Genomic DNA, 9,715 nt, shown 5'->3' on the forward strand with positions numbered 1-9,715 from the left:
CTGGAGGCAGCTGTGCGGAAGCTGTTTTCTCCTCTCCCAGCGCCATACTGTAGGAGAGCAGATGCACAGAATAAGTCCCAATTCCAGTAACAGTCTAGTCCGAGCTGCTCCCCACAGATCCCCCTTTCTTTTTATTTTTTTGGCGTTGATACGCGCCTGTCTTCGGTGTCCCGTGGCACACACTCTGCTCTACTTGCTAGAGTTGCCACAGGCTCTTACAAGTCCTATCAGGCAAACTGAATCCGGGTCCTCTCTTCGCCACGTTGTGAGGAGGTTTTTAGGCGCTGATGCGTGCCTGTGTTCGGTGCCCTGCAGCGCATGCTCTGCTCTGCCTGCAGGGGACTTACAAGACCTATCAGGCAAACCGAATCCAAGCCTTCTCATTGCCTTATTGTGGGGGAGACTTATTAGTGTTGGTTCGTGCCTATCTTCGGTGACCTGCAGCTCATACTCTGGTCGAGCTTTGCTGGCGCTTACCGCCTTAAATCAGGCAGACCGAATCCAAGCCTCCTAATTGTTGCATTGTGGGGAAGCTTTACTGATGTTAATTCGTGCCTGTCTTCGGTGACCTGCGGCGCATAAGCTGCTAGCCGCCGCAGGTGCTCATCGCCTCACTTGATTAGGCAGACCGAATCCAAGCCTTCTAATTGGCATGTTGAGGGGAGGCCTTATTTTTCTCTATTTCTCTATCTCCGGGCATTCCTACCTCTCCCATTTCACTTCTATCTTCCAGCATTCCCATTTTTCTCACTTTACTTCTAAAACTTCTGTTTCTCTTATCCCCGCGGCTTCCCGGCGCCTCGCCCTGCCGGCAGCTTCACGGCTCCGCGCAGCTTCCCGGCGCCTCGCCCCGCCAGCGGGCTCCGCCCCGAGGCTGCTTCTCCGCGCCTCGCCGGCTCTGAGCCGCTTCAGCCCGCGCCTCATCTGCGCGGCTTCCCGGCTTTGCGCGGCTTCCCGGCTTTGCGCGGCTTGGCTCCGCGCTCCGCGGTCTCCACGCCCTTCGCGTCCGCACCACGGCCTACGCCAGCCCCGTTCCCTATCTATTCACGCCCCGTGCTCTCTGCACGCGGCGGCTTCCGCGAGTGACACAGCGTAGCTTGCGTCTCCACCACTAGCATTCAATCTAAGTTCCCCGGGCTAGCCTGGCGAATTCAACCCAGCGTACGTCTCCGCCCCACGATTTGGCTTCCCGTCCTTTGCTCCCCGGGCTAATCAGACGGATCCCAATCTGGCTTACGTCTCAGCTTCTGGTTTCAACTTTTCGCCCCCTATTCCCGGGCTAACTTGAGAACCCCAAAGTGGCTTCCGTTTCCGCCTCGGCCTGCCCCCCACGGCTTCAATTTCCCTAACATTTTTCTCTACCCGGTATGTTTCCCCAAGCTTTCCTCCAACAATATTCCTCCCTCATTTCTCCTGGCCCCTCCCCACAGTCCGCATCCGAGTCTGTTTGTTCTAGCTTTCACTTTCGCTTTTGACCTTAGAGATTTCTCCCAGCTTCCCCCCGTAGTCTGTATCCGAGTCTATGCCTAGGCTTTCAATAGCTTCTTCCGGCACCTTTTTCGTCCGGCTTTTCCCTAGGCTGTTTGCTAGTCTCTCTCTCCGGTATTTTCCCAGCTCTTCCCGTTTCTTCCCTCCTAAGTTTCATATCCGTCCTAGGTTTCCTATCCGAGTCAGGTTTCCTATCCGAGTCACGGCACCATTATGTCGCTCCCCCTCTTCGTGGAGGAACGACACAGGACCCTGCGCTGTTCTTTCGTCTGCTCGGCCCTCCCCGGGTTTGCTGCTGGTTCTTCCCGGGTTGGCTACTATCCCTTCCACCTCCGTGGAAGGGCAGTTCCCCCTGGCCGCATTCCCCACTTCCGCAGGGGAGCGGCACACCGCCGGCCGGCTCGTCTCGGGGGCTGCACGGGTGTTCTTTCAGCTAGATGTTCCCCATAGATGTTTCTGGTGCATGCCGTCTCTCTCCTCCTTTATGGTCCTCCTCCGCCAATCCCAACTCGGCCGCCCCCACGCCGAGTACGCTGCTCTCCAATCAGGAGCAAGTCCTACAGTTAATTGGTTGAACTGGAGGCAGCTGTGCGGAAGCTGTTTTCTCCTCTCCCAGCGCCATACTGTAGGAGAGCAGATGCACAGAATAAGTCCCAATTCCAGTAACAGTCTAGTCCGAGCTGCTCCCCACAATGTGGAAGACGCAGAACATCAGCGTCCTCCGTTTTTACGTTTGCAGTGTTAAGGGTGCCTCTGGCCTTGGAGGACTTTTACGAGGTGCTTCATAACATCCCATATGGGATGCTGGCACCACAGGCAGAGGCTTAGCCCACTACGCCACAGCACTGGTTCCAGTATATATAGATTTCGATACAGTTTTATTAAAAGCAAAAAGAAGAAGAATATCTGTCTGCATCTGACCGGTCCATCAGACAGCTGTCCCTCGTTGTCTAGGTCTGACGGATTGTATGCATTTTTCATGGTTTACTTAGCCACTCCCCTTTGGTAGATTGCCAGGTTTCTGACACTAAAGTCATACAGCATCCTCTCTGCATACTCGTGGTATTGGTTTTATTTTCTCTCTTTTATTTAAAGATTTATTTATTTATTTGAAGGTCAGAGTTACACAGAGAGAGGAGAGGCAGAGAGAGAGAAAGAGAGGTCTTCCATCCACTGGTTCATTCCCCAATTGGCTGCAATGGCTGGAGCTGTGCCAATCCGAAGCCAGGAGCCAAGAGCCTCTTCTTGGTTTCCCACGTGGGTGCAGGGGCCCAAGGACTTGGGCCATCTTCCACTGCCTTCCCAGCCCATAGCAGAGAGCTGGATGGGAAGTGGAGCAGCCAGACCTCGAACTGGCGCCCACATGGGATGCCAGCACTGCAGGCCATGGCTTTACCCACTACAAAGCCAGCCCCATAGTATTGTTTTCATAGGATAAATTCCTCCAAGTAGAAGTGCTGGGTCAAAAGACATGAGCATTTAAAATTTTAATATATATTATCATTGAATATTTCAGTTTTTCTTTTTTGTCAATATTAATGGCAACAAAAACTTCTTATTCATTTTTATTTTTTAGTTGCTATTAAAGTTGCACATCTTTTCTTTCTTAAAAAATATTTTTTGTTATTTATTTGAAAACGTGAGAGAGTGAGAGAGAGAGAGATCTTTTCTTCTTGGTTCACTCACATGCCCACAACAACCGGGGCTGGGCCAGGCTGTAGCTGGGAACCAGGAACTGAGGCACGGGTGGTAGTGACCCAGGCACTTCAGCCATCATCTCCTGCCTGCCGGGATGTGCATTAGCGGGAAGCTGAATTGGAAGCAGAGCCAGAGCTCCTTAATCCCTGGGCCAGGTCCCAGCCCCACATCTTTTCTTCCTGTTGTAGTTGTGTTTCTCCTCTGAAATGACCAGGTTACCTGCCCCTCCCAGTGTGTGAAGCAGCTCTGCTAGCACTTTCAGCCCTCCACCCGCAAGAGGAAGCCCGTTCTCCCTTGTTTATCCTTCTGGATGACACCTTTTCCACGGAGAACGTTTCAGTATTTACATAGTAAATCTACCTTTTCCTTTCTAGTTGGAAAGGTCTTCCCTACTCTAATTTATAAAAATGACCTTGCTATGGGCATTTGGCACAGTAGTTAAGTCACCGCTTGGGACACCCACATCCCCTGTCAGGGTGCCTGGTGTGAACCCTGGCAACTCTGCGTCTAATCTAGTCTCCTGGGAGGCAGCAGGTGGTGGCCCAAGTACTTGGGTTCCTGCCTCCGACATAGAAGACCCGGACTGAGTTCCCAGCTCCTGGCTTTGTCTGACCTAGCCCTGGCTGTTGTGGGTGTTTGGGGAGTGAACCAGGAGGTTGATAATCTCTTTGTCTCTGTTGCTCTCTATGTCTCTCTTTCAAATAAAATTTAAATTTAAATTTAAAAAATTAACTCTGCTATATTTCTATAGTTTTATTTTTGAACAAGTTAATATAGTTGGTCTAGAATTAATTCTTGTTTATGATGTGCGGTCAGAATTTTAACTATGACTTCCTGCCCTGGCAGCCACTGCCTGGCCCCGCTCTGCACAGAGCTCAGCCTCTCCCCGGGGTTCACACCATCCGCAGTCCCCACCTCAGGGTTTCTGTTCACATCCGCATCCCGCGGTTTCAGTTTCAGTCCTTCCACTCTGTTTCTTTCCTCTGGGAGGAGAACTCCCTCGTGTTTTGTTTGTTTGAAGATTTATTTATTTATTTATTTATTTGAAAGAGTTACAGAGAGGCAGAGAGAGAGAGAGAGAGTTCTTCCATCCTCTGGTTCACTCCCCAAATGGCTGCCACAGCCGGAGCTGCACCGATCTGAAGCCAGGAGCTTCTTCCAGGTCTCCTACGCGGGTGCAGGGGCCCAAGGACCTGGGCATCTTCCACTGCTATCTCAGCCCATAGCAGGGAGCTGGATCGGAAGAGGAGCAGCCAGGACTCAAACTGGCACCTGTGGCATGAGAGGCCGGCACTGCAGGCGGCAGCTTTACCTGCTACGCCATAGCGCTGGCCTCTCATATTATTTTCGTTTTCTTTTTTTCCCCAAATATGCTTGGGAATTTTCTAAAAATTGCATTCAATGCAGAAAGTAACTACAGTAGTATTTTTTGATCAGTAGTATACAGTTATCTTGCGCCCATTTTTTCTTTTTTTAATATAGATATTTATTTTGTTTACTGGAAAACAAAGTTACAGAGAGAGGTAGAGACAGATCTTCCATTCACTGGCTCATTCCCCAAATGGCCACAATAGCCAGAGCTGAGCTGATTCGAAGCCAGGAGCTTCTTCCAAGTCTCCCATGTGGGTGCAGGGGCCCAAAGACTTGGGCCATCCTCCATTGCTTTCCCAAGCAGGCAGTCCAGCAGCTGAGACTCAAACCAGTGCCCATGTGGGATGCTGACACTGCAGGCTGGGGCTTTAACCCACTGCACCAAAACGCCGGTCCCTTGAGCCCATTTTTCCAATTGCTTTTCCCAATTCCCTCGGCCAGAGAGCTTCAGTACGCTGTTTAACTACAGAATTCCTTGTTGAAATTCCTACAAATGAGAAGGATTACCTTCAGCTTTGTTTGTTTTGTTTGTTTGTTTGTTTTGTTTTGTTTTGTTTTGTTTTTGTTCCTAGGCCCTGGGACTGGACAGTGCCAATGAGAAAGGCCTGTACAGGAGGGGTGAGGCCCAGCTACTCATGAATGAGTTTGAGTCAGCCAAGGGGGACTTTGAGAAAGTGCTGGAAGTCAACCCCCAGAACAAGGCCGCACGACTGCAGATCTCCACCTGCCAGCGCAAGGCCAAGGAGCACAACGAGCGGGACCGCAGGATCTACGCCAACATGTTCACCAAGTTTGCCGAGCAGGATGCCAAGGTGCGTGCAGGCCCCGCTGCCTGCCTCAGGGCACATGCAGGACAGGCCTCGCCCCCTCGATTGGTGCCCCTGGAAGGTTAAGGGTAGGAGACAGAGACAGGTAGACAGCGGCGCGAGAGGCCCAGGAGTAGGGAAGATCACTTCCATCGTGGTGACCCAAAACTGGTTTGCAGCCGGAGGCTGAGGTGGCGCCACATCGGTTGGGAGGCCCTGCCCCGTCCACACAGCACGCAGAGGACACACCTTCCCTGGAGATGCACTAAAGCATATGCTGTTTACAAAGTCATTAACCCATCAGGTTTTTTTTTTTCCCTCAAATGATACTGCTTCCTTGTTGAGACTTGGGGAAGGGTTACAGGAGCCTTGCCATGCCTCTTCCCTGGTGGGCGAGCGTGACAGGAGACGGGTGTCTGCAGGGGCCTCGGGCCCCTTCCCCTGAGTGCGTCCTCCACTCTGGAACCCCCACTGGCTCATGGACTTAAGTGCCCAGCAGTGGTCCCAGTTGGCAGGCTAGTCACGTCAATAAGCTTACTTTTTACATTTCTGTCATCTTAGTGCACACGCCCGTCCATCTGCTAGTTCACTCCCCAGCTGTCCACAAGGGCCAGGGCTGGGAACTCAGTTCAGGGTCTCCCAGCTGGGCAGCAGGGACCCAATCCCTTGACTCATCACCGCTGCCTCCCAGGTTCTGCATTCGCAGGAAGCTGGAGTCGGGAGCTCCAGGCGGATATTGAACCGAGCCCGTCCAGGGTGGGCTGCGGGCTAGCCCAAGAAGAGCACGCCCCCCGCCCCCGGGTAGCCGTGGGGAGCACAGCCCTGACCTCCCTACGGGGCGGCCCTGTCAGGTCAGCGCTGTGCACTCTGGCCTTGGGCCTGGTGAGAGCCCATCTCCCTTCCTTTGGCTCTAACCCTCTTGACCTCTGACTTCTTCCTCAGGAAGAGGCCAGTAAAGCAATGGGCAAGAAGACGTCGCAAGGGGTCCCCGGCGAAAAACGCACCGAAAGCCAAGCGATGGAAGAAGAGAAGCCTGCAGGCCACGTATGACGCCACGCCACGGAGGGACCAGAGTCCCCCCGAACTCGGCCCCTCCTCGTGGGCTTTCACCCAACTCAGGACTAAACAGTGTTTAATGTAAACTTTTGCTCTAGTCTTTGTGATTCGGAAGCGTATGGAAAACCGGTAGCTTCCCAAGAAACAGCCACCCTGCTGCTGCCCAGTGGGCCCCTGGAGAGGGTGGTGTGGGACCACTCCAGGTGGACAGAACAGCAGTGCCCACTGGGGCGGAGACTGAGCCAGCAGCTTAAGTCCAGTTCATTTCAGTGGATGTCAGTTCTGCGTACCCCACGTAAGGTCCCCTTGTGATAATCCTAACCATTTGGAGCTGTCTGTTCGGTTTTACATCTGAACTCTACTAGCACTGCGGAGACCTTTTAAAAACACTCACTCACTGAATTTCTCCCTTCCTCCCCGTCGGGGGAGGGGGTCTGGTTTCCTAAATGACTGAAGTGCCCTGGACACGGCTGTCGCACGTGCACCCCGCAGGTCCCCAGCTCCCCACCGCCCACAGTGCGCCACAGACTTGAAAGCCAGGGTGGAGGCCGCTCGCTTGCTGCAGGCTTAGCCACCTGCCCCACCTGCTCCTCAGCCGCCTGTCCTCCGGGGTTAATTCTGTCCTTCCAAGCCACCCTTCAGCCACGACGAGGAGTTTCGGGAGCAGCCTGCCCTGTTGGGGCGGGGTTCTGGCAGGCCAAGAGGCCATCAGAACCATGCTTTTGCTCCCTCCTCCGTGCCCTCTGGGCGCCAACGCGGAGTCCACAGCACTTCCTGCGGGCATTGCCGGCCGCACGGCTTCTCTTTCCGTTCCCACCCTTGCTGTTGGGAGTGCCAGACCTGTTCTTGCACCGTCTTGGACCTGGCGTGCACAGATTTCCACGTCTGGTCAGGACAGATGCGGCCCTTTTTGTCCGTCTTCACTCCCTGGCCCATACGCGGCTGTGTTCTGCTCTGTGGAACCTCACACTCCTCCCTCCTGCCAAAAAGATCCTGAGTTTTCACTACCAAGTAGCCTAATTTTTAAGAGCAAAGTCTGCGGGTGAACAGACCAGCAGTGGCTCTCCACGTGAAGGGTTTTCCCTGCAGCTTGGAAACACAGTCTGTCCCCGTGCTGGCGGCACCTCCGCGCTATGGCACCTCTGCACTGGCGAGCTTCCCACACAGGTGAATCTCAGCCTCGTCCAAGTCTCTGGTCCGAAATCAGCAGGTGCAAGCGGCTGAGCCTCAGGCCTCACAGGCGAATGAGATCCTGCACGGCTCTCGGCGCCTGTAGGCTAAGAAGCACTCGTGGGGATGCATTGGGCCGGGAGAGCATGTGCTCGACCCGGAACGTGGCTCCGTTCAGTCCTAAAGAACACTGACAGGTGTGTTTTAAAGCAGTGCTCGCTTTCGTGGTGGTTTTAACAAAGCACTCATTGTTAGGTTAGGACCAATCTTAACACCTAAAATCAAGTCGTTTCATTTTATACAAACAATTCTCTTCTCCATGGAACACATCCAATTAAATTGTGAGCTTTTGTCTTTAACAATAACTGAAACTTCTAATTTCCTATCTGCGCTTTTTTTTTCTTTTCTTCATGCAGTATTTCTTTAAAAAGCCCCAGTGTCACCTAAGACATATGAAGGGCAAAAGTTGGTTTTGCTTCCTGGTCAGGGTTTGCAGCTCTGTTGACCGGGTCCGGACTCCAGTGAGGCCAAGGTGGGACCTGGATCCTCCGCAGCCAGTTAGCATTTTGCAGGTAATTAGAAACCAATTCCAAAAATCGGGTCCCAGCCCACTGTCTCCCAGGAGTGTGTGCCCAGCGGGGAGTGGAGGAGGACGAGGGGTCTCACCGCCCATGGGAGGGAACACCACGTGGTCCTGGGGCAGAGTCAGAGGCTGGGAACAGTGTGCGGCGGCCGCCGGACGTTTCTGGACCACCTTCCAGACTGCCTGCGGGTGGTGAATCAGCATATGACGACTTAAAAACAAGTTATTTTTTAAAAAATCATTTAGATGCATTTTTGTGTGTGTTCTCCTTAAATAAATCCAGAACAGCAAAACGTGATCCTCATTGTCCCTGGTTTTGCTTAAATGGTCTTCAAGGAAAGTGGTTTGGGGGTGGTGAAACCAGGGTCGGGCCGGCCTGAAGAACTACGGCATCAGACAACTGGCCGGGGCTGTGTCGGGCACTTGCTGTCCTGCTGACGTCCCCAGCGGCCGGCCGCTCTGGGAGGGTGAACCACATCATCGGGAAACCGAGGCCTTTGGTTTGTCATTAAACACTGGACAGCCCACCGTTTTAACATCTTAAGATGAGTTCCGTCTGGGAAATAAAATCTAACCGTGCCCTTTAATAAATACAGCAAGCGTAAGCAAGCGCACCCTTGTCGTGTAGGCGTCTCCGTCCTTAACGGGCGGCTCTGCGTCCTGGCAGGGGAGGAGAAGGCTGGGCCACGGGCCCCATGAGGCCCAGGACATCAGCTGGCCTGGCCCCCCCCCCCCCGAGGCAACCACAGACAGGACTCACAACTGGCTACATCGACAGCAGGCTAATTTTGAAGTTGCTGGCTTTGGCCCACGCGTGACCCTCCAGAAAGGTTCCCCGTCCCTGACTGATACACTGAAGGCCAAGGGGATGATGTCACATGCATTTCACGCCGCCCTGGAGGGGGCCCGTGCTGGGGCAGCCGTGCAGCTCTGTCCAGCAGCAGTGCTGAGGCCTGCAGGCGTCCGCCCAGGTTCTGAGCACCCCGAATTCCCTCCGAATTCTTTGCCTCATCTCTGGGGCTGAATTCTGCTTCCTCTGCTGTTACACTATTTGCTAAGGAAGTAATTTCCTTTATTTGCATATTTTCATTTTAAAGACACCACCTTTTTGTGTGATTTTTATTTATTCGAGAGTCAGGGTTCTCAGCACTGGTTCACTCTCCCCAGACACCCCCAACGGCCAGGGGGCCAAAGCTGGGAGCCTAAAACTCATTCTGGGCCTCCCCCACAGGTGACAGGCACGCAACTACTCAAGCCATTACCTGCTGCCTCCCAGGGGTGCATCGGCAGCAACGGGGAGTCGGGAGCCAGGCACTCTGATGTGAGATACGGGCATCTTAACATCTAAGCCAAATGCCAGCCCAACACTTCTGAGCAAGTGACAACCACACGAGGGGTCTTGAGGATGAGCGGGAGAAGGGTTCCCGGCTGTAAACCTGGGGCTCTCAGAGCCCCGGAGGCAGCTGCACACCCTCCGAAGCATGAGGAGACTCGGTGAGGGCTTGGACCATACTTACGTGGCCTTCTCTTCAGAGCTGCTACA

The 9,715-nt window shown here is 53.5% G+C and overlaps 1 protein-coding gene across 4 annotated transcripts in view; it reads left to right on the forward strand.

The window, feature by feature from the left end:
• The window catches only part of FKBP5 (FKBP prolyl isomerase 5), a 133,487-nt gene extending 125,017 nt beyond the window's left edge, over positions 1 to 8,470 (forward strand). For all 4 annotated transcript variants that reach the window (XR_011388695.1, XM_008262824.4, XM_002714639.5 and 1 more), the window contains 2 exons: positions 5,130 to 5,369; positions 6,306 to 8,470. Coding sequence is in view for 3 of the 4 variants with exons in the window: in XM_008262824.4 (XP_008261046.1) it covers positions 5,130 to 5,369; positions 6,306 to 6,413 (348 nt within the window). In the remaining variant the exon portion in view is untranslated. The remainder of the gene's footprint in view (positions 1 to 5,129; positions 5,370 to 6,305) is intronic.
• Positions 8,471 to 9,715: the final 1,245 nt, after the last annotated feature.

This window comes from Oryctolagus cuniculus, chromosome 5 (assembly GCF_964237555.1).
Source record: "Oryctolagus cuniculus chromosome 5, mOryCun1.1, whole genome shotgun sequence".
Classification (NCBI taxonomy): domain Eukaryota; kingdom Metazoa; phylum Chordata; class Mammalia; order Lagomorpha; family Leporidae; genus Oryctolagus; species Oryctolagus cuniculus.